The 26,326-nt window shown below is 38.7% G+C and overlaps 1 protein-coding gene across 1 annotated transcript in view; it reads left to right on the forward strand.

The window, feature by feature from the left end:
• The window catches only part of LOC133658657 (tyrosine-protein kinase receptor UFO), a 101,219-nt gene that overhangs the window by 5,770 nt on the left and 69,123 nt on the right, over positions 1–26,326 (forward strand). Inside the window, exons 2-6 of the mRNA XM_062060919.1 lie at positions 4,644–4,854; positions 5,050–5,150; positions 5,224–5,406; positions 19,708–19,788; positions 22,522–22,637. Coding sequence (XP_061916903.1) covers positions 4,644–4,854; positions 5,050–5,150; positions 5,224–5,406; positions 19,708–19,788; positions 22,522–22,637 — 692 coding nt within the window. The remainder of the gene's footprint in view (positions 1–4,643; positions 4,855–5,049; positions 5,151–5,223; positions 5,407–19,707; positions 19,789–22,521; positions 22,638–26,326) is intronic.

A 26,326-nucleotide genomic window follows, 5' to 3' on the forward strand; every position in this document is an offset into this window, starting at 1 on the left:
TTAAATTGTTTAGAAATCAATGTATTATAGGAAAATATGTGTAGTTTAACTTTTTTTTTTTTTTAATTGTTTGGAAGTGATTTTATTGGAAACTATTTGGTTTTTCATAATTTTTAAATTGTTGAGAAATCAACGTATAATTGGAAAATAGCTGTAATTTTTTCATCATTTTCAGATTGTTCAGAAATCAACGTATTATTGGAAAATATCAGTAATTTTTTCATAATTTTTAAATTGTTTAGAAATCAACGTGTTATTGGAAAATAGCTGTAGTTTTTTAAAAATTATTTTCATATTGTTTGGAAATTATTATATTGGAAAATATCTGTAGTTTTTCATCATTTTTATATTGCTTGGAAATTATTGTATTATTGGAAAGTATTTGTAGTTTTTCATTATTTGTAAAATGTTTGAAAATCATTGTACTATTAGAACCCATTTGTAATTTTTCATAATTTTTACATTGTTTGGAAATGATTGATTAATGGAAAATATTTGTAGTTTTTCATCATTTTTCAATTGTTTGGAAATGTGTGTATTAAGGGAAATCATTCAGTCCCTCCATATTTTGCAGGTTTTGTTTGTTATTGTGATTGCCTAAAATGCTGAATTCTAAAATTAACAGCAAAATTTGCAATGTTTTGAGGCCACTTCTTGTCAACAAAATTGAACTAACTTTTGATTTTATGAATTTTGTATCAATGTTTGTAACCTTAACCTTAAATTACACGATTTTAAACAAAATGGCAGTAAAAGTGCATACTTAAAGCTCATGATCAAATTACTTTACTGTTTTAATTCTTTATAACTAATAATACAAATAATTCATCCACAAGTGTGAGACATTCTCCGCATATGTTTTACACTTGAAAAGTGTCTGTCCATCTTAAACATTAATTTGTGTTCTAACACATGAACTGTTGAGAGCGAGCTATAATTTTTGTTGGGAAATGAGAGAAAAAGAGAAATTATCATCACACTTCAACATCTCTTACATGTAAATGCTGCTTCTTTGCTAGGTCAGCATTGCAAATGAAAATATGTTCTTAATTGTCTTACTCTGAATAAATAAATGTTAAATATATACAGTATATAAATACAGGTAGATTAGGGAGTCATTTTTATATACTACATTACCCAAGAGGTTTAACGCCGTAGACAGGAACAGGAAGTATGTCAAAGCTACGCTTGAGTGATAAATAGTTGATATATTGTTTACGTTGTTGTTCCTGCTTTGTCTACAAACAAATATGTTTTGATTAGTTGGATGGCGTGAGACAAATCCTATTGATGAAAATGACGCAGATTGGCTAAAATGTGCGGGAATTTGCCAACATTGGACAAAATTGCGAGGCCGCGCATAATTCACATATTGCTTGACTTGTGTGGATTGGCGCGATCGCAAATCCGGGGGGGATTTTTGTAGTTTTTCGTTATATTTTGAATAGATTGGAAATGATTGTATCAATAGAAAATATTTGTCATATTCATGGATTAAAATAGTTTGGAAATGTTTCTTATGCTTGATCTTTTTAAAGCTTTTGAAGGAAACATTGTTTAGCACCATGTGAAAGGATCCTGGTAACCACTGTATGTACATCAGCTGTACATTTAAAACTTTACACATGCATGTATTAACAGGGGAAGAGTTTTTGGACACGTTTCTGTCAAAATATAAAATATTATACAGTGTCGTGAAAAAAATAGCACCCCTGCCTGAAGTGCTGCACACAGAAGCGTGAGAATTTGTCTAAACATGCAGGGAATGTTGCCCCCACCAAGATGGCCGCCTCATAGCCACTACATGCATTGCTTTTAATGGAAACAAAGCCTATACTGTGTTGCCTGTGCTATTATTCTTACAACAAATACACTACTTGGTGGCGTTCTTCATAAACCTTGAAGTCTAACCAAGTAGTAAGCCTTGAAATTTCTCACACAGCTCGACAAAACACTCACTGTAACTTTAGGGTGTTTCGCCCAATCACTGCAAACATTGGCATGCATCTTCACGGGACTGATAAGCACACACACGTAACGTTTGAGCAAGATTGGTGGAAAACATGGCCTATATCTTCGGCCTTGGCAACTAACTGGCCAATAACTCATTGGTCATGTGGCTCATGAGTATAAAGTTTGAGGATATACGTATAGGGGGCGCTACTAATGTCATTTACAGTCATGTTTACTGTAAACTGGACTTTTTTCTTGGAATCTTTTCTCAACTTTGTGTCTAGCCAGAAGACATATATTCAACACGTGCACTTTGACCATGAATAATATTGTCTGATGCGCAGAAGGTAATCAAGTCGCTACAAAAAAAGCCAAAAAAAAAATTTTTTTTAACATTAAAATGAACATATTTCATTGTTTTAATTGCTGTCTGGCAGCAACTGCGGCTTATGTGTGTTTTTTGACGATGGTGTTTGTTTTTTCCCTGTTGAGTTACGGCTGTTTAGACATGCGTTTGAGATGGACTGCGGCGGAGTCGACTGCACGGGGTCAAAGGTGAAAGGTCGGCCGTGAAACAGACGGGAGGGGACGGGCGTACAAGCTTGAGAAAGTCTGCAAGCACGTCAGTCACGTGACGAATGTTTTCTCCTGGAAGCGATGGCGAGTGGAAGAGAATAGAGGAGGGGGCGGAGCTTGGGGCAACTGGGGCGAGAATTTCTTGCTTTTTGGGGCGGAAACAAGATCTGCTCAACAGTGACTGCTTCATTTGTCTGCGAGGAACGTAAAAGTCAGGAACCTTGACAGTTTAGACTTGTATCTTTCACTTTTATGAAGGAATTAAAGACAGGAAGTAAGACATGCACATTTCATGTGACCTTTGCCCCTCAAAACCATGATCTTGAACAGCACCCTCATGTTTATTGCTGTCATATTGTTGCACATTTTTGCACATTTGCAGAACTTTGAGCTAAGTTGTGCGAGCGTGAGCGTGAACTTGTTGGATGTGTCGGGCAGCGACTCACAAAACAGCTTTTGTTGCACTATCAGCTCAGCCTGTCAATCAGTGACCAGCAGCTTTATCACAGAAGTATAATTAGTGTTGGGTTCCTGCCCTGATAATCACTGTTCATTACTGAGAAAATGTCAACTTGTTTATCTTTGGCTTCTTCACATTTTGTCTTTATTTTACACACTTGGGAAAAATAGAATGCTGATTTTTTTATTTATTTTTTATCAAATGAAGTCTTTTTTTATTTGTAATTTTTTTTAATGTAAGTTTTATATATTTTTTTACTGTGTATTATTTTTCGAAACATTTTAAATAATTTTATATAATAATAATATATTAATCATGATATTGCCAAGTAATAATATTACAAGTTAGTATTATTTCGATGCAGTTTAAATTTTCACTATTTTTTAAACCATTTTTATTTAGTTGTGTATTATTTTGGGATAATTTTTTTTATTGATTTAATATAATAATAATATTGCATAATAATAAGAATATGATCATTGCTATTATCAATAAGTTTAAAAATATTTTTTTTAGTTATTTTTGTATTTTTTTAAACTTTCAAATATATTTTATTATATATTATTTTTAGATACAATATTATTTTTATATTTTAATTACTTAAAAATGTATTTGGATTTTTTTACTCTGTATTTTTAAGTATCAATCAATCAATGTTTATTTATATAGCCCTAAATCACAAGTAAGTAAAGTTCTAATAACATGTTATATATGTGTGTATATATATATATACTGTATATATATGTGTGTGTATATGTATATGTATATACATATATGTATACGTGTATATATGTACATATATGTATATGTGTGTATATGTACATATGTGTATATATGTATACGTGTTTGTGTATGTATGTGTGTATATATGTATGTATATATGTGTATGTATCTATATATGTATATATGTATGAATATATATACAGTATATGTATACATGTATGAATAATATATGTATATATGTGTGTGTGTGTGTATATATGTATTAGGGCTGCAACAACTAATCGATTAAAATCGATTATTAAAATAGTTGGCGATTAATTTAGTCATCGATTCGTTGGATCTATGCTATGCGCATGTGCAGAGTTTTTTTTTTTTTTTTAAATTAAAAAAAAATATATATATATATATTTTTTTTTAATAAACCTTTATTTATAAACTGCAACATTTACAAACAGCTGAGAAACAATAATCAAAATAAGTATGGTGCCAGTATGCTGTTTTTTTTCAATAAAATACTGGAAAGGATAGAAATGTAGTTTGTCTCTTTTATCCGATTATTAATCGATTAATCGAAGTATTAATCGACAGATTAATCGATTATCAAATTAATCGTTAGTTGCAGCCCTAATATGTATGTATATATGTATGTATGTATATATATATATATATATATATTGTGTGTGTGTAAATATATATATATATATATATATATATATATATATATATATATATATATATATATATATATATATATATATATATATATATATATATATATATATATATATATATATATATATATATATTTGTTTTAATTACTTAATGATTAAAATAATTTTTCAACATTTTTTGTACTTCGAGTGCATTACATGTTACATTTCTGCGCGTTAAATGGTCATCATCCGGCTAAATCCTTCTGGTTCCGCCACAGATTTGGCGTTCATGGAGAATCCGGCGGCGGTGGTCTCGTCTCTGGGTCGCCCGGTGAGGCTGCAGTGCAAGCTGAGGGCCGCGTGCGACGATGAGGAGGAGCGTCCCGACGTGGAGTGGCTGAAGGATGGCGTTCCGCTTCGCACCGCCGAGACCGACCGGCTGGAGTTGCCAAATGGCCGCCAGCAGTGGGTGGTGGCGAGCATGCTCAGGTAGGCAGCGGCGGTCCCAGCAGGACCGTGTGACACTTTGAGAATGTCACGTCAGCACGCAGAGGAGCCAAAGTGTGGTCTCCTGTGGTTTGGCTGCTTTGTCTTTCTCATCACACCATGATAGGATCGGAATGGTCTTGCTCATTTTCCCCTCTCCTTTTTTGGGAGTGATCCAATCAGATCTTTCTTCCCCAGGATCGACAAGGTCCAGCTCGGGGACATGGGCAGCTACCAGTGTGCTGCTCAGGCACAAGGCCAGCAGGTCTTGTCTAAGGAGGGAAGCATCCTATTGGAGGGTAAGTCCAAACACTCCACAATGAGCTACCTTAGACCCGGACTCAAGTCGGACCCGGCTGCTTTTCCCTTTAGGTCTTCCTCACTTTTCCACCGAGCCTCAGCATGTGTCCGTGGTGGCCAACGAGCAGCTGAGTCTGAGTTGCGTAGCCCACGGCCCGCCAGAACCCGTCAAAGTCATCTGGCTGCAGGACGGCGCTCCTCTGAACACCCTGGATGACCCGGTGGCCATGTCGCCCTCCATGCTCAACCTCACAGGTACTATTCTGACCAGGACCCAGTCTTCACTGGTATCAGTTATCAATACCACCAACACTTGCAAATGTCACCTCAGTGGAACCAAACTCACTTGTAGTAGCCTCACCAGGAACACTTTGTAAACCCAGTCTCACTGGTACTTCCCAATACTCGACCAGTACCTGCAGTCTCTACCAGTTCTAACAATCTCCCTGGTATCAATTTTACTAGTTCCACCCAATTCTCTCTTACTCGTACCAGTCCAGTTTCAGCAGTACCAACCTCACTGGCACCAATCTTACGGATACCTCTTGATGCTAATCTGGTACCAACCTCACTGCTACCACACTTACCAGTACCACACCCTCTGGTCCCAACATCATTCCACCAGTGTGGGTGGTACCAACCACACTGATACCAATTTTACCAGTACCACCCAATTTCGCATGTTACTGGCCAAGTCTAAGTGGTAGCAACATCACTGGTACCGGTCTTACCAGTACCACACTCTCACTGATAACAATTTCACGGGTAGCACCTGAAAATGTAACCCGAGTGGTACCAATGTCACCGGTACCATATTTACAGATCCCACTTGATGCTAAGCTTTGGTGGGACCAACCTCACTCATACCAGTCTGACCAGTACCACTCAAAAATAGAACATTAATGGTACCAACTACACTGTTAGAAAGTTTATCAGTACCACCCAATTCTCAATATTCCCGAAAACCAGTTTTACCAGTACCACTGATAACTGGTACCACCAGAAAATGTAACTTGTACCAGTACCACCCAATTTCGCATGTTACTGGTACCAGTTTTACCAGGACCACCTTATCGCTGACTAACATCACTGGTACCAACCTGCCCTTTACCAGTCTTACAGATCCCACCTGATGCTAAGTCTTAGTGGTATCATTATCGCTGGTACCAGTCTTACCAGTACCAAACACTCACTGATAACAACTTCACGGGTACCAACAGAAAATGTAACTCCAGTAGTACCAATTTCACTGGTACCAACTTGACCGGTACCAGTCTTACAGATCCCACTTGATGCCAAGTCTAAGTGGTAGCAACATCACTGGTACCGGTCTTACCAGTACCACACACTCACTGATAACAACTTCACGGGTAGCACCTGAAAATGTAACCCGAGTGGTACCAATGTCACCGGTACCATACTTACAGATCCCACTTGATGCTAAGCTCTGGTGGGACCAACCTCACTCATACCAGTCTTACAGGTAACACTCAAAAACAGAACATCAGTGGTACCAACCACACTGATGCAAAGTTCACCAGTACCACCCAATTATTCATGTACTGGTACCAGTTTCTGACCAATGTCACTGGTACCAACCTGACCTGTACCAGTCTTACAGATCCCACCTGATGCTAAATCTTAGCTAAATCTTAATCATCATCACTGGTGCCAGTCTTACCAGTACCATATCTCACTGATAAGTGGTACTGGTAAAACTGGTTTCGGGAATATAGAGAATTGGGTGGTACTGATAAACTTTCTAACAGTGTAGTTGGTACCACTAATGTTCAGTTTTTGAATGGTACTGGTAAGACTGGTATGAGGTTGGTCCCACCACAGCTTAGCATCGAGTGGGATCTGTAAGTATGGTACCAATGTCATTGGTACCAGCTTGACCGGTACCAGTCTGACAGATCCCACTTTATGCCAAGTCTTAGTGGTAGCAACATCACTGGTACCGGTCTTACCAGTACCACACTCTCACTGATAACGATTTCACGGGTAGCACCTGAAAATGTAACCCGAGTGGTACCAATGTCACCGGTACCATATTTACAGATCCCACTTGATGCTAAGCTTTGGTGGGACCAACCTCACTCATACCAGTCTTACCAGTACCACTCAAAAACAGAACATTAGTGGTACCAACTACACTGTTAGAAAGTTTATCAGTACCACCCAATTCTCAATATTCCCGAAAACCAGTTTTACCAGTACTACTGATAACTGGTACCACCAGAAAATGTAACTTGTACCAGTACCACCCAATTTCGCATGTTACTGGTACCAGTTTTACCAGGACCACCTTATCGCTGACTAACATCACTGGTACCAACCTGCCCTTTACCAGTCTTACAGATCCCACCTGATGCTAAGTCTTAGTGGTATCATTATTGCTGGTACCAGTCTTACCAGTACCAAACACTCACTGATAACAACTTCACGGGTACCAACAGAAAATGTAACTCCAGTAGTACCAATGTCACTGGTACCAACTTGACCGGTACCAGTCTTACATATCCCACTTGATGCCAAGTCTAAGTGGTAGCAACATCACTGGTACCGGTCTTAACAGTACCACACTCTCACTGATAACAACTTCACGGGTAGCACCTGAAAATGTAACCTAAGTGGTACCAATGTCACTGGTACCATACTTACAGATCCCACTTGATGCTAAGCTCTGGTGGGACCAATCTCACTCATACCAGTCTTACAGGTAACACTCAAAAACAGAACATCAGTGGTACCAACCACACTGATGCAAAGTTCACCAGTACCACCCAATTATTCATGTACTGGTACCAGTTTTACCAGGACCACCCTCTCACTGACCAATGTCACTGGTAACAACCTGACCTGTACCAGTCTTACAGATCCCACCTGATGCTAAATCTTAGCTAAATCTTAATCATCATCACTGGTGCCAGTCTTACCAGTACCATATCTCACTGATAAGTGGTACTGGTAAAACTGGTTTCGGGAATATAGAGAATTGGGTGGTACTGATAAACTTTCTAACAGTGTAGTTGGTACCACTAATGTTCAGTTTTTGAATGGTACTGGTAAGACTGGTATGAGGTTGGTCCCACCACAGCTTAGCATCAAGTGGGATCTATAAGTACCAATGTCATTGGTACCAGCTTGACCGGTACCAGTCTGACAGATCCCACTTTATGCCAAGTCTTAGTGGTAGCAACATCACTGGTACCGGTCTTACCAGTACCACACACTCACTGATAACAACTTCACGGGTAGCACCTGAAAATGTAACCCGAGTGGTACCAATGTCACCGGTACCATACTTACAGATCCCACTTGATGCTAAGCTCTGGTGGGACCAACCTCACTCATACCAGTCTTACCAGTACCACTCAAAAACAGAACATTAGTGGTACCAACTACACTGTTAGAAAGTTTATCAGCACCACCCAATTCTCAATATTCCCGAAACCAGTTTTACCAGTACCACTGATAACTGGTACCACCAGAAAATGTAACTCTAGTCGTACCAATGTCACTGGTACCAACTTGACCAGTATCAGTCTGACAGATCCCACCTGATGCTAAGACTTGGTGGTACCGACCTCTCTTGTACCAGTCTTACCAGTACCACCTCAACCTCACTTTAACCATCTTAGCAGTACCACGTTCTGCTCAGAGTAACTGGTACCAACCACACTGGTACCAACCTGACCGGTACCAAGCTGACTGAATGTTATCAATAGCAGCTGTCACAAACATGTTTAGTACTCAGGACGTCGGATCAGAACCTTCAAGTCCCTTTTAGTCCTCGCCTCGGTTTATGTGGAGCCAAAGTCAACGAGCGGATCCTGTCCAGCAGAGGACTTGTGGTGGTCTGCTTGAAGGAACCCACAAAGAGTCTCAGAGATAAAGATTGGCAGAGTGAGTCAGTCAGGAGGGAGGAGGGGAAGGTCTGCTTTGAATCATCAGGCACTCTGGTTGGTACTGACCAGGACCAGGACCAGGAACACTCACCTCTGTGGAATGGACAGCTGCGCCGGCACAACCCCAAAACTCACTCACACCACCTTTTCCGGTAGAGAGATCATCCTGGAATTGAGACAAGGAAGGAGAAGAGTCCTTAAAACAGCAACATCCATCCTTCTATTCTCTGCACCGCTTTTTATCCTCATTGGGGTCCCGAAATAATCACATCAATAATATAATATAATATAATATACTATAGCATAACATTCTATTACATACTATACTATACTATAGCATAACATACTATAACATACTATACTATACTATACTATAGCATAACATTCTATTACATACTATACTATACTATAGCATAACATACTATAACATCTATACTATACTATACTATACTATACTATAGCATAACATTCTATTACATACTATACTATACTATACTATAGCATAACATACTATAACATACTATACTATACTATACGATACTATACTATAGCATAACATTCTATTACATACTATACTATACTATAGCATAACATACTATAACATACTATACTATACTATACTATAGCATAACATACTATAACATACTATACTATACTATAGCATAACATTCTATTACATACTATACTATACTATAGCATAACATACTATAACATACTATACTATACTATACTATACTATACTATACTATACTATAGCATAACATTCTATTACATACTATACTATACTATAGCATAACATACTATAACATACTATACTATAGCATAACATTCTATTACATACTATACTATACTATACTATAGCATAACATTATATTACATACTATACTATACTATACTATACTATACTATACTATACTATACTATACTATACTATACTACAACACAACACATGTTAATATTGTTTATATCAAACACTGTGACAGTGTACCTAATGTTATGTCCTACAACTTCTTACTCAGTGAGTCAAAGTCCTGTTAGAACATAAAAAGTATTAGAAGGTCAAAAGTGTTTCTACCTTTCAGGACTCTAATGTGTCACTTCCTCAGGGAGTGTGTGTTGCTGCACAACTGTAGTCATGTCGTGTAGTTTTATTGTGTATTGTTGTTGTGTAGTCATGTTGTGTAGTCTTGACGTGTATTTTTATTGTGTAGTCTTAATGTGTACTCTAGTTGTGGAATTATGTTGTGTAGTCATTTTGTGTCCTTATTTTGTAGTCTTATTGTGGTGTCAGACTGTGTAGTCTTATAGTGTAGTTATGTTGTGTAATCATGTTGTGTACTCTTATTGTGTAGTCTTATTGTGGTATCAGATTGTGTAGTCTTATTGTGTATTTTTATTGTGTAGTCTTATAGTGTAGTTATGTTGTGTAATCATATTGTGTACTCTTATTGTGTAGTCTTATTGTGGTATCAGATTGTGTAGTCTTATTGTATATTTGTATTGTGTAGTCTTAATATGTAGCTCGTTGTGTAGTCTTACCGTGGTGTCAGATTGTGTACTCTTATTGTGTAGTCATGTTGTGTAATCTCACCGTGGTGTCAGATTGTGTACTCTTATTGTGTAGTCACATGATGTTTTCTTTTTGCATAGTCATATCGTGTGCTCTTATTGTGTAATCATGTTATGTACTTTTATTGTGGTGTCAGATTGTGTAGTCATGGTATGTACTCTAATTGTGTAGTTATGTAGTGTAGACTTAATGTGTAGCCACGTAGAGTGGCCTTTTGTGTGGTCACGTTGTGTACTCTCATATTGTAGTCTTATTGTGTAGTCATGTTGTGTACTCCTTTTGTGTACATAGTGTAGTTTTACAGTGGAGTCATGTTGTGTACTCAAATTGTGGTGTCAGACTGTGTAGTCTTATTTTGTTATGTTGTGTAGACGTATTGTGTAGTCACAGGGTGTTGTCTTATTGCGTAGTCATATTGTGTGCTCTTTTTGTGTAGCCATGTTATGTACTTTTTTATTGTGGTGTCAGATTGTGTAGTCATGTTGTGTACTCTAATCGTGTAGTTATGTAGTGTAGACTTAATGTGTAGTCACAAAGAGTTGTCTTATTGTGTGGTCATGTTGTGTACTTTTTTTTTATTGTGGTGTCATGTTGTGTACTTTTTTTTCATTGTAGTTTCAGATTGTGTAGACTTATTATGTACTCTTTTTGTGTAGTTAGGTAGTGAAGACTGAACGTGTAGTCATGTTGTGTGTTCTTATTGTGTAGTCATGTTATGTACTCTTATTGTGTAGTTATGTAGTGTAGACTTAATGTGTAGCCACGTAGAGTGGCCTTTTGTGTGGTCATGTTGTGTACTCTCATATTGTAGTCATGTTGTGTAGTCATGTTGTGTACTCTCATATTGTAGTCATGTTGTGTAGTCGTGTTGTGTAGTCAATGGTCATGTCGTCTCGTCAGATTGTGCAGTCTTAGCGTGCCGGTGATCGTATTGTGTAATCACGTAGTGTAGTCAGATTGTGTTACCACTAGGAAGACGGATACACACTTGCTTTTAAAAAGCAGATGTTGTTCACATGAGACGTGTGTGTGTGTTTGTTGTGTTTTGGTCGGCTGGTGTGGAAGCAGCGACACGTGAGGGCGGGTGGCGCAATCTTCACATATGACTCCGGACACACATACACAAACACATACACAAACACACACACACACTTCTTTTTCTTGAGCATCACCCAGCAAGTGATACTTTTTTTCCACCCGCCTCACAGTGGAGGCTTGTTGCATCCACCGCACAAAGTGTGTGTGTGTGTGTGTGTGTGTGTGTGTGTGTGTGTGTGTGTGTGTGTGTGTGTGTGTGTGTGTGTGTGTGTGTGTGTGTGTGTGTGTGTGTGTGTGTGTGTGTGTGACACTGCCAGGTCACGTGGTGTCAGTGTGTGTGGAATGTGTCAAGTGTGTGAGCATGAAATGTCAGGATGTGACACATTGTTGGTGCACTTCTGGGAAGAATATGGAGCATTCATGCACGGCAGCACTCATACGCTGTGTGCTGCTTTTATCATCAAACGTGGTGTTTGCGCTTGAAGTCGGCATCCACAGAACAGTTGCTGTTAATGAACATCGTGTTCACATTTCAAAGCTGCAAATGTAAGTTCATCTAGTCGATGAAATGATACACATTTAAAATAAAGCCAATCTTTAGATACAGTGGTGGTCAAAAGTGTACATTCACTTGTACAGAACATCATGTCATGGCTGTCTTGAGTTTCCAATCATTTCTACAACTCTTATTTTTTTGTGATGTAGTGATTGGAGCACATACTTGTTGCTCACAAAAAACAGTTTGCTTCTTTTATGAATTTATTATGGGTCTACTGAAAATGTGAGCAAATGTGCTGGGTCAAAAGTATACATACAGCAATGTTAAAGGCCTACTGAAAGCCACTACTAGCGACCACGCAATCTGATAGTTTATATATCAATGATGAAATCTTATCATTGCAACACATGCCAATACGGCCGGGTTAGATTACTAAAGTGCAATTGCAATTTTAAATTTCCCGCGAAATATCCTGCTGAAAACGTTTCGGTATGATGACGTTTGCGCGTGACGTCACGGATTGTAGCGGACATTTTGGGACAGCATTGTGGCCAGCTGTTAAGTCGTCTGTTTTCATCGCAAAATTCCACAGTATTCTGGACATCTGTGTTGGTGAATCTTTTGCAATTTGTTCAATGAACAATGGAGACAGCAAAGAAGAAAGCTGTAGGTGGGAAGCGGTGTATTAGCGGCCGGCTGCAGCAACACAAACACGTAGCCAGTGTTTCGTTGTTTACATTCCCGAACGATGACAGTCAAGCTTTACCATTGGCCTGTGGAGGACTGGGAAGACAGAGACTCTTACCAGGAGGACTTTGAGTTGGATACACATTGGCCTGTGTAGAACTGGGACAACAGAGACTCTTACCAGGAGGACTTTGAGTTGGATACGCGCTACCGTGAGTACGCAGCTGCGGCTTCCAAACATTTGATCGCTTGCCCGTACGTGCGTGCTGCTATGTACGTGTCACGTACGTAACTTTGGGGAAATATGTGTGCTATATGAACTTTGCGGAGGTGAACGGTACTTTGGCCTGTGGGATTGAGTGTGTTGTGCGGGTGTTTGATTTGTATTGGCGGGTTATATAGACGGGAGGGGGGAGGTGTTTGTTATGCGGGATTCATTTGTGGCATATTAAATATAAGCCTGGTTGTGTTGTGGCTAATAGAGTATATATATGTCTTGTGTTTATTTACTGTTTTAGTCATTCCCAGCTGAATATCAGGTCCCACCCGCCTCTCACAGCATCTTCCCTATCTGAATCGCTTCCACTGCCCTCTAGTCCTTCACTCTCACTTTCCTCATCCACAAATCTTTCATCCTCGCTCAAATTAATGGGGTAATCGTCGCTTTCTCGGTCCGAATCGCTCTCGCTGCTGGTGGCCATGATTGTAAACAATGTGCAGATGTGTGGAGCTCCACAACCTGTGACGTCACGCTACTTCCGGTACAGGCAAGGCTTTTTTTATCAGCGACCAAAAGTTGCGAACTTTATCGTCGATGTTCTCTACTAAATCCTTTCAGCAAAAATATGGCAATATCGCGAAATGATCAAGTATGACATAGAATGGACCTGCTATCCCCGTTTAAATAAGAACAACGCATTTCAGTAGGCCTTTAATATTTGCTTACATGTCCCTTGGCAAGTTTCCCTGCAATAAGGCGCTTTTGGTAGCCATCCACAAGCTTCTGCTGGAATTTTGGACCACTCCTCTTGACAAAATTGGTGCAGTTCAGCTAAATGTGTTGCTTTTCTGACATGGACTTGTTTCTTCAGCATTGTCCACAGGCCATTCTAAAACCTTAATTCTAGCCTGATTTAGCCATTCCTTTACCACTTTTGACGTGTGTTTGGGGTAGGGGTGTAACGGTACGTGTATTTGTATTGAACTGTTTCGGTACGGGGGTTCCGGTTCGGTTCGGAGGTGTACCGAACGAGTTTCCACACGAACATATTAAAGTAGCGTAATGCACGTTGTGTAAACAATGCACACCGAGGCACAACACACGGCATGCCAGCAGCTAACGGGCTAGGATAGACTGACCATACGTCCTCTTTTCACCGGACATGTCCTCTTTTGCGGAGCTGTCAGGGCGGAGTTTCTTAAATTCCTCTAACTCAAAATGCCGGACATTTTGAGTTAGGGTTGCGTGTATTTTCAATGTACGTTCAGGGTTAAGAAGGGGTTAAAAACAAAAAAATTTGTGCGCACAGCAGCATTGGTGAGGGAGGGGCAGAGACAAAGAGAGCGAGAGAGTTATGATAAACGCGCATGCGTCGCCAGGCTCTGCTTTTTATCCATAGATTTATCACATTTAATTTTTTATTATCTATAGCAGGGGTGTCAAAAGTGTGCCCCGGAGGCCATTTGCGGCCCACAGCTAATGTTTTAAAGGCCCACGGCACATTCTAAAAATACTATTCAAATAAACAAAAACATAACAAAAGTGAAATAAAAAAGCTTAAAGGTGAAATGTAATTTACAAAAAGTTGCAATGTTGACTAATAAAACCAAGCTGGGTTTTTTTCTTTCAAACTGTCATTGCTCAAAACATAATATTGAATCAAAATCAATGTTATTATGAATTATTGACCTATCCAAGGTTCCCATTACTTCACATCAAATATTACACTAAGAAAAATATTTTTGGTGGAAGATTTTGCAAATTTGGTAAATAAAATAACCCAAAAATGTATACTATGTTGTTTTCTTACTGTACCGAAAATGAACCGAAATACGTACCGAACCGAAATTTTTGTGTACCGTTACACCCCTAGTTTGGGGTCATTTTCCTGTTGGAACACCCAACTACGCCCAACACCCAACCTCCAGGCTGATGATTTTAGCTTGTCCTGAAGAATTTGGAGGTAATCCTCCTTTTTCATTGTCCCATTTACTCTCTGTAAAGCAGCAGTTCCATTGGCAGCAAAACAGGCCCAGAGCATAATACTACCACCACCGTGCTTGACGGTAGGGGTGGTGTTCCTGGGATTAAAGGCCTCACCTTTTCTCCTCCAAACATATTGCTGGGTGTTGTGGCCAAACAGCTCCATTTTTTGTTTCATCTGACATCACATGGACAAAGATAAGACCTTCTGGAGGAAAGTTCTGTGGTCAGATAAAACAAAAATGGAGCTGTTTGGCCACAATACCCAGCAATATGGCAAATTAAAGTTAAAGTTAAAGTTAAAGTACCAATGATTGTCACACACACACTAGGTGTGGTGAAATGTATCCTCTGCATTTGACCCATCCCCTTGCTCACCCCCTGGGAGGTGAGGGGAGCAGTGGGCAGCAGCGTAGCCGCGCCCGGGAATCATTTTTGGTGATTTAACCCCCAATTCCAACCCTTGATGCTGAGTGCCAAGCAGGGAGGTGATGGGTCCCATTTTTATAGTCTTTGGTATGACCCGGCCGGGATTTGAACTCACAACCTACCGATCTCAGGGAGGACACTCTAACCACTAGGCCACTGAGTAGGTATGCTAAATACAAATATACAAATGCTAAAATGCTCAAGTTATCATCAATTACGCTAGTACTTATAAAGTCCTACATTTTGGGTGAGTCCCAAAAAATGTAAATGCTAACAATGCTAATGGTTAGCATGCTAAAAACCTGTGTGTATACATTCTATTAACATGGAAACATTTTTGCCTCGGTAAACAGTGACATTAAAATGCTATTCTCAATGTGATTTGCCCAATGCGAAAATGCTAAAGTTATCACCAATTAAAATAGTACTTATAAAGTCCTACATTTTGGTTGAGTCCCAAAAAATGTAAATGCTAACAATGCTAATGGCTAACATGCTAAAAACCTCTGTATATACATTGTACATTTTGCTTCAATAGACATTGGCAAGAAAAGGCTAAAGTTATCACCAATTAAGATAATACCTATAAAGTCCTAACTTTTGGGTGAGTCCCAAAAAATGTAAATGCTAACAATGCTAATGGCTAGCATGCTAGCAACATGTGCGTATACATTGTATTAACATGAAAAAAGTTTTGCTTCGGTAAACACTGGCTTAAAAGGTTAATCTCAATGTGATATGACAAATGCTAAAATGTTAGTTATCACCAATTAAAATAGTATTTATATAGTCCCAAAAAAATGTTAATGCTAACAACGCTAATGGCTAGCATGCTAGCAACATGTGTGTATGATTGTATTAACATGGAAACATTTTTGCTTCGGTAAACACTGGCGTTAAAAGGTTAATCTCAATGTGATATGACAAATGCTAAAATGTTAGTTAATCAGCAATTAAAATAGTATTTATATAGTCCCAAAAAAATGTAAATGCTAACAATGCTAATGGATATAGAGAACATACAAACCCTTTATTTATTGAATCAAAAATACTGAAATTCCACGACATAGTGAATTTGCAAACAGCTAAAATTATACACAAAGCAAACTATAACCTGCTAGCCAATAATATACAACAATTCTTCTCAACAAAAGAGGAGAAATATAATCTTAGAGAAAAATGTAATTTAAAACATTTGTATGTACGTACAACACTTAAGACCTTCAGTATGTGGAATTAAATGATGGAATGGATTAAGCAAAGCTATCAAACAATGTACTAATATGATCCACTTCAAGAAACTCTTCAAACTTAAAGTGTTTACAAAGTACAAAGAAGAAGATAAACATTCTGAATTTATCTCATCCATCCATCCGTTCATTTTCAAAATAATCTTACTCATCTCACCATATGAAATGTAACTTACTTCACCGAATATTATTTATTTATTTGTTTACTTTTATTGTGATTACTTATGGAGTACATTGTGAATAAATTGAGAACAGGATGTGAACAAAAGTTTTAGCAACTGTTATGTAAAAGAAAAGGGGTAGGATGAAATAAGCTCTGCTTCTTCCTACTCCTTTTCCAACATGTTGAAAAGAGAAACTGGAAATTGTGATGCATCATGTTGTTTGCATGCATGTTCCAAATAAACTCAAAACTCAACAACTCAACTCAACCATGCAAGCAGTTTGTGTGTATACATTGTATTAACATGGAAACATGTTTTCTTCAATAAAAGGCTAATCTTATGTGATATGCTAAATGCTAAAATGCTAAAGTTATCACCAATTAAGAGAGTACTTATAAATTCCTCTCATTTGAATTTTGGGCGAAGCACAAATGTAAATCAGAATTTATTGGGCAGGTATGTTTAACTAGGCTTACCTTACGTCCTCTTTTCACCGGACATGTCCTCGCTTGCGGGGGTGTCCGGGCGGGGTGTCCGGGCGGGGTTTCTTAAATGCCTCAAATGTCTGGCATTTTGAATTAGGGTTGCGTGTATTTTCAATGTACGTCCAGGGTTAAGTTAAAAAGGGGTTAAACAAAACAAACTGTGAAGGTGCGCACGCAGAAACATTCATGAGGGAGGGGCAGAGACACAGAGCGAGAGAGCTAGTGAGTAGAGACAGACATGAAAAACAAGAAATGCCGAAAAGTAAATGCAAATTCACGGATGATTTGTGGAAAAAGTATTTGTGTTTTGGTCCTGGCCGTGACACATGGGAAGCAGAATGCACTGTGTGCAAAGCAGGAACGTGTATATCTGTGGCAAATAAAGATCTATAAGCCCATATCCACACTACAAAGCACAAAACAGCTGTGCAGGGCGAGAGCTCGTCTGCTGTTTTTTGTTTAAATTGAATTAACTTCTTTTGAGGCATTATTTATGTTTAGATTATATACAAGAGGTTATTTTGAATATTTCTACCTCTGCACTTTTTTTCCAAAACTGTGAATGTTACAGGATATAAGTGTGACTTATTTTGTTATACCATCAAGCAGTGTTGGCGTTAACACACTTTTTGTGTCTTTTTAACGCATTGAATCAGAAAGGACGCAGATTTTTTTTATTTTACCATTTGCGGCCCACAGCTAATGTTTTAAAGGCCCACGGCACATTCTAAAAATTCTATTAAAATAAACAAAAACATAACAAAAGTGAAATAAAAAAGCTTAAAGGTGAAATGTCATTTAGAAAAAGTTGCAATGTTGACTAATAAAACAAAAATGTTTTTTTTTTTTTCAAACTGTCATTGCTCAAAACATAATATTGAATCAAAATCAATGTTATTATGAATTATTGACCTATCCAAGGTTCCCATTACTTCACATCAAATATTACACTAAGAAAAATATTTTTGGTGGAAGATTTTGCATATTTTGTATGTTTGCCATAAAAAACGTAGTTTTGTTTGACAAAAAAGGGCGGAAAACAAACAAACAAAAAACACAACATAAAAAAACTAAAACATTTTGAAATGATGGATGGATGTGAAGTTAAGGTAGACTCCAGAGATGTAGGCGTTAAATATAAAATGTATGTACACCCTGTCACACCATTATCATCATTTCATGACCCAAGCAAAACACTTTTTACACTTTTATACTGAAATAAACACACCTACAACTTATTCAATAAAAACATAGAAAAAACTAGCAGCAGTGGTAAAGTTTAGATCCATGAAGGAAAGAAGAAAGTGAATTAATGTTTATAACTGAGTACATTTACATATGTATACACATTTGTTTTATTTTGTATTCTTTTTTTTAATGAATGAAGTAACGTTTATGACAACCTTTTTCCAAAACACAATATAGAATGTGAGATATAACAGCATACATTTATAATTTATTTTCAAAACGCTTACAAAAAAGTGGGACCCCAAAAATGTACTGTGGCACCCCATTTTTATGACTTGATGGGGTCCCGGACCCCATTTTGAAAATTCCTAGTGCCAACACTACTGTCAACATAGGAGAAAAAATGTTTTTTAAAAAAAATATATTACTTATAAAGCAAGTTCGAGTATCATTGGCAAATTTTCACCTAGTCCCGGCCTTGGCGTGCTGCCCGCCTTGGCACGCATATACTGTATGTGTCCTCTTTTGGGGATTGCACAATATGGTCAGCCTAGTTTAACTCACAAGGACTTTGACTTGGTAGACTGTGCTCTTTGTTCAATGTAAACAGTAAATATTAACGAGTAACTAAAAATGTAAAAAGCTAATATGTGCGAGGCTAATCAGTGGTGGATAGAGCAAAGGGATGATGACGTGAGCATGAGTTGGTCCATTCACAGTGACAGATCAATCAGACGGATATCCTGAGAGAAGAAAGTTGTGGTCGCGCTCTGTGATCTGGAAGGGAGATGTTTGAGCAGTTTGGTCTGCAGTGATGCGCCCTGCCCGTATCGTGACCTTGGACCTGTATAAGTGAAGGTCGGCACCGATGCAGTCCTAATTGTCTTGAGCTTGTCAAATACAACTGTGGGAAACAGATCAAGTCAAAAGTCCCACTGCGTTTATTGTTCCACCAAAGTCCCGAGCTCAGCTTGCTGACTAACACACACTCATCACCGCACTGCTGACTCGGTCGCCACGGTAACCACCAGCATCATCTTCTTGCCAGCTGGAAAAGTGCATGTCATGTTGGCTTTTTGTCCTCCTTGTTTTTCGCTGCTGCTCAAAATAATTTTGCCCTCCCCCCGCTCAGGTTTGAACCGGACCAGCACTTTCTCCTGCGAGGCCCAGAACAACAAGGGCGTGGCCGCCTCCGGATCGGGCACCGTCACCGGTAAGACCCCATCATTTAGGGTAAAATAACTGCCGTCTCACCACCTGTGAATGCTAACAATGCTAATGGCTAGCAAATAGCAGCATGTGTGTATACATTGTATTAACATGGAAACATATTTGCTTCAATAGAGTGGCAATGAGAGGCTAAATAAGATATGCCAAATGCTAAAATGCTAAAGTTATCACCAATTAAAATACAAAACCCAAAAGCAGTGAAGTTGTCACGTTGTGTAAATGGTAAATAAAAAGAGAATACAATGATTTGCAAATCCTTTTCAACGTATATTCAATTGAATAGACTGCAAAGACAAGATATTTCATGTTCACACTGAGAAACTTGTTTTTTTTTTGCAAATAATCATGAACTTAGAATTTAATGGCAGCAACACATTGCAAACAAGTTGTCACAGGGGCATTTTTACCACTGTGTTACATGGCCTTTCCTTTTAACAACACTCAGTAAATGTTTGGGAACTGAGGAGACACATTTTTTAAGCTTTTCAGGTGGAATTATTTCCCATTCTTGCTTGATGTACAGCTTAAGTTGTTCAACAGTCTCCCTTCTCATATTTTAGGCTTCATATTGGGGCACACATGTTCAACGGGAGACAGGTCTAGACTACAGGCAGGCCAGTCTAGTACCCACACTCTTTTACTATGAAGCCACGCTGTTGTAACACGTGGCTTGGCATTGTCTTGCTGAAATAAGCAGGGGCGTCCATGATAACGTTGCTTGGATGGCAACATATGTTGCTCCAAAAGCTGTATGTACCTTTCAGCATTAATGGCGCCTTCACAGATGTGTAAGTTACCCATGTCTTGGCCACTAATACACCCCCATACCATCACACATGCTGCCTTTTACACTTTGCGCCTAGAACAATCCTCTTTGGTCCGGAGGACACGACGTCCACAGTTTCCAAAAACAATTTTAAATGTGGACTCGTCAGACCACAGAACACTTTTCCACTTTGCGTCAGTCCATCTTAGATGAGCTCAGGCCCAGTGAAGCCGGCAGTGTTTCTGGGTGTTGTTGATAAATGGCTTTCGTTTTGCATAGTAGAGTTTTAACTTGCACTTACAGATGTAGCGACAAACTGTAGTTACTGACGGTGGTTTTCTGAAGTGTTCCTGAGCCCATGTGGTGATATCCTTTACACACTGTCGCTTTTTGACGCAGTACCGCCTGAAGGATCGAAGGTCCGTAAGATCATGGCTTACGTGCAGTGATTTCTCCAGATTCTCTGAACCTTTTGATGATATTACGGAGCGTAGATGGTGAAATCCCTAAATTCCTTGCAATAGCTGCTTGAGAAATGTTGTTCTTAAACACGCATTTGTTGACAAAGTGGTGACCCTCGCCCCATCCTTGTTTGTGAATGACTGAGCATTTCATGGAATCTGCTTTTATACCCAATCATGGCACCCACCTGTTCCCAATTAGCCTGTTCGCCTGTGGGATTTTTCCAAAGTGTTTCCTCAACTTTCTCAGTCTTTTTTGCCTCTTGTGCCAGCTTTTTTGAAACATGTTGCAGGCATCAAATTCCAAATACAGCTGATATTTGCAAAAAATAACGTTTTCCAGTGTGAACATGAAATATCTTGTCTTTGCAGTCTATACAATTGAATATAAGTTGAAAATGATTTACAAATCATTGTATTCTGTTTTCATGTACCATTTACACAACGTGACAACTTCACTGCTTTTGGCTTTTGTAGTATTTATAAAGTCTTCAATTTTGGGTGTATTCCAAAAGAATGTAAATGCTAACAATGCTAATGGCTAACATGCTACAAACCTCTGTTTATACATTGTGTTAACATGGAAACATATTTTGCTTCAATGGACAGTGGCAATAAAAGACTAAAGTTATCACCAATTAAGAGAATACTTATAAAATCCTAACTTTTGGGTGAGTGCCAAAAAATGGAAATGCTAACGATGCTAATGGTTAGCCACATGTGTGTATTATTGTATTAACATGGAAACATGTTTTGGGCACCGTCACCGGTAAGACGTGATCATTTTTTGATCTGTTTTTTTTTAGAGATGTCCGATAAATGCTTTAAAATGTAATATCGGACATTATCAGTATCGTTTTTTTTATTATCGGTATCGTTTTTCTTTCTTTATTATTATTATTATGTTTTATTAAATCAACATAAACAACACAAGATACTCTTACAATTAGTGCACCAACCCAAAAAACCTCCCTCCCCCATTTACACTCATTCACACAAAAGGGTTGTTTCTTTCTGTTATTAATATTCTGCTTCCTACATTATATATCAATATATATCAATACAGTCTGCAAGGGATACAGTCCGTAAGCAAACATGATTGTGCGTGCTGCTGCTCCACTAATAGTACTAACCTTAATTTTACAAATTTTCATTAATTACTAGTTTCTATGTAACTGTTTTTATTTTGTTTTACTTTCTTTTTTATTCAAAAAAATGTTTTTAATTTATTTATCTTATTTTATAATTTTTTTTAAAAAGGACCTTATCTTCACCATACCTGGTTGTCCAAATTAGGCATAATAATGTGTTAATTCCACGACTGTATATATCGGTATCGGTTGATATCGGAATTGTTAATTTAAAAAAAATTTTTTTTTTTTTTTTTACCGGAATCGGTAATTAAGAGTTGGACAATATCGGATATCGGCAAAAAAGACATTATCGGACATCCCTATTTTTTTGGTAAAATAACTGTTTGTTGTCTCAGTGCTGCCGTCGCCGCCTCGCCACCTGAGGGCCGCCAACGTCACGCCGACCAGCCTCCTCCTGTCATGGCGGCCCGGCTTCGGGGGCGACTACCCGGTGGTGCGCTGCTCCGTGCAGGTGAGACGACACGTTGGGACTGGAAAACCAGAATGGTGGGGTCGGGTTTCGCTCTCTCCCCACCGACTAATCTCCATGCAGCCTGCCTCTCTCGCTCGGCGGCTATTACGGCGAGCGGCGCCACCCCTAAACGTCTGCTTCTAATAAAGCTGCCTCTCGCCCAAGACCCCGCACCCCCCAACCTCCCGACTCCCTCCCTCGCTGGGACGGGGGAATGAGGCGAGGGGCCCGGCCCGGCAGAACGGGGGGAAAATGTGAGCGTAACATTTGAGTGTGAGGCAGGAAGATGAAAGACGTGAGTCAGACGTGAGGAACCATCTTTAAAGAGTTCCTAGAACAAGAGGAAGCTGTGTCAGGTATAAACACTCTGAGCCATGCAAGGAGAATGTAGTCACTAGTCTTGATTGTAGCCTGGACGTGACTCATGAGGTCAGGAATGACACACACACACACACACACACACACACACACACACACACACACACACACACACACACACACACACACACACACACACACATACACACACGTTCTTGTATTCTTGAAACCTCCGAAAAATGCCTACCTCTTTAAGACCACCCTTTCTAGATATATAAATATTTGTATTTACAACATTAATAATACATACATACTATGCAAATATACATTTTTTTGTTTATAGTTGGTTTTTAATCTTCATTATTTACTTCAAGTTATTACAGTATGTGTCTATATACATTTTTTTTTTTTTTTTGATTAATGTTGGCCAAAGGGAGCGCATTTCAACTTCTTACACACACTTGTTATTTCATATGTTGGCCAGAGGGGGAGCACTTTTAAAAGCGACACAAAGTCAATTTGAAAAATCCCTCCTTTTTGGGGCCACCCTAATTTTGATAGATTTCACCAGCTGGGGTGCAAATGAGGTCTCTATTTTTTGTTTTTGGTAATGTGCTTAAGGCCTGTGACAAAGGAGTCACGGACCACAGATGGCCCCTGTGCCGCACTTTGGGCAAGCCAGCTGTAGAAGCTAACTGTTAATGGCCACTATAGTCTTAATACCGTCGTGTATTAGTTCATCCTACGGTCACAATTTTCCTCTTTTCCCCTCAATTTTCCTCTTTGGATGAATAGGGAAGTCCTTCTTTAGCTGCCGTCTAGTTTTTTCATACTGTATATTGCTGCCTTTGCACCTGTCAATGTTTACTTTTGTATGCACATTAAATCAACAAAAAATCTTGACTTTGGAGCAATGTTCACGGACTCTAGTATTTGCTTCTCTGTTAGATGCAATGGTTTTCCATATTGGGACCATGATTTCGGTCCTAACTTGTTCACCGGTCCTCATATGGACGGTACTTTTCCTTGTTGATGTCTCAAGAAGGGTAGAAATACAAGAACACACACACACACACATGTACACACACACACACACACAATTTCCCTCTTTTTGCCCTCAACTTTCCTCTTTTTTTCTCTTTTTCCCCCTCAATTTTTCTCTTTTTCTTCCTCTTTTTTTCTCTTTTTTCCCCTCAATTTTTCTCTTTTTCTTCCTCATTTTTTCTTTTCCCCCTCAATTTTCCTCTGTTTTCCCTCAATTTTCCTTTTTTTTTCCTTTTTCCCTCCTCAATTTTCCTCTTTTTATCCTCTTTTTTTCCCCTCAGTTTTCCTCGTTTTCCCCTCAATTTTCCTCTTTTTTTCCTCTCAATTTTCCTCTTTTTCCCCCTCAATTTTCCTCTTTTTTTCCCCTTAATTTTCCTCTTTTTCCCCCTCAATTTTCCTCTTTTACCACTCAATTTTCCTCTTTTCCCCCCTCAATTGTTCTCTTTTTCTTCCTCAATTTTCCCTTTCCCCCTCAATGTTCCTCTGTTTTCCCTCAATTCTCCTGTTTTGCCCTCAATTTTCCTCTTTTTTCCCTCAATTTTCCTTTTTCCCTCCTCAATTTTCTTTCCCCGCCTCAATTTTACTAATTTTTTCTCAATTTTCCTTTTTTCCCCTCAATTTTCCTCTTTTTTTCCTCAATTTTCCTCTTTCTCCCTCAATTTTTGTATTTTTCCCCTCAATTGTCCTTTCTTCCACTTCAATTTTCCTTTTTTCCCCTCAACTATCCTCTTTTCCTCCTCAATTTTCCTCTTTATCCACTCAATTGTTCTCTTTTTCTTCCTCAATTTTCCCTTTCCTCTTTAATTTTCCTCTGTTTTGCCCTCAATTTTCCTCTTTTTTTCCCTCAATTTTCCCTTTTCCCTCCTCAATTTTCTTTCCCCGCCTCAATTTTACTCATTTTTTCCTCAATTTTCCTTTTCCCCCTCAATTTTTGTAATTTTCCCCTCAATTGTCCTTTCTTCCCCTTCAATTATCCTCTTTTTCCCCTCAATTGTCCTCTTTTATTCCACTAAAATTTCCTCTTTTTCCACTCAATTTTCCTCTTTTCCCCCTCAATTTTTCCTCTTTTCACCCCCCAATTTTCCTCTTTTTTTCCCTCAATTTCCTCCTTTTTCCCCTTTATTTCCCTCTTTTCCCCGTCAATTATCCTCTTTTCCCCCTATATTTTCCTCTTTTATTCCACTAAATTTTCCTCTTTTTCCACTCAATTTTCCTCTTTTCCCCCTCAATTTTTCCTCTTTTCACCCCCCAATTTTCCTCTTTTTTTCCCTCAATTTCCTCCTTTTTCCCCCCTCAATTCCCTCTTTTTCCCTTCCATTTTCCGCTTGTTTTCTTAATTTTCTTCTTTTTTTACCTTCAAATTTCATCCTTGTTTTTCCTCAATGTTCCTCTTCCTCAAAGGGTGCACACATCTCTGTACATAATGTAAGTATGCAGGACGAGGAGTAGCTAAACATGCTTCACTCCACACCGTAGGAGGAAACAATCATGGCCGTTACTATAATTGAGGACACAGAGGTCATGTCCTCAGTCATTTTTGAAGTGACAAAAAGAAAATGATGTGACAGACTGCAAATATACTTTGTGTAGGACGTGGTGTGCACTGTACATCACCATGCGGTAGATCAATATATGATCTTTGGTCACGCGCAGCTTGCCCCACTCCAAACACCAACAAGGTCACGCAATGAATGCAGAAGATGGGCTTTGTGATTCGTGGGTCGGCGGCCAGTTTTGCGTGAAGGAGCACATGTCAAAGGCGCTTCATTTATAATTTGACCCCAAATGTATTCCTGGCCACATCATGCTGTCACTGATTAGATAATGGCCACACATTTCCTCCCAGAACTTTTGCTACCTCGTGGTGCGCGTCACTAGTACAGAAAGTCTTGGGTTCAAATCCATGTCGTTGTGAATTTTAAAGATACGGTAATGTCGACATTATATAATACGCTAAACTTAAGCTGAGTAATAAAAAAGTGGATTGTTGCTTAAAGGCCTACTGAAACCCACTACTACCGACCACGCAGTCTGATAGTTTATATATCAATGATGAAATCTTAACATTATAACACATGCCAATACGGCCGGGTTAACTTATAAAGTGACATTTTAAATTTGCCGCTAAACTTCCGGTTCGAAACGCCTCTGAGGATGACGTATGCGTGTGACGTAGCCCGGCGAACACGGGTATGCCTTCCACATTGAAGCCGATACGAAAAAGCTCTGTTTTCATTTCATAATTCCACAGTATTCTGGACATCTGTGTTCGTGAATCTGTTTCAATCATGTTCATTGCATTATGGAGAAGGAAGCCGAGCAAGCAA

The sequence above is a fragment of the Entelurus aequoreus genome, linkage group LG10, assembly GCF_033978785.1.
Source record: "Entelurus aequoreus isolate RoL-2023_Sb linkage group LG10, RoL_Eaeq_v1.1, whole genome shotgun sequence".
NCBI lineage: Eukaryota > Metazoa > Chordata > Actinopteri > Syngnathiformes > Syngnathidae > Entelurus > Entelurus aequoreus.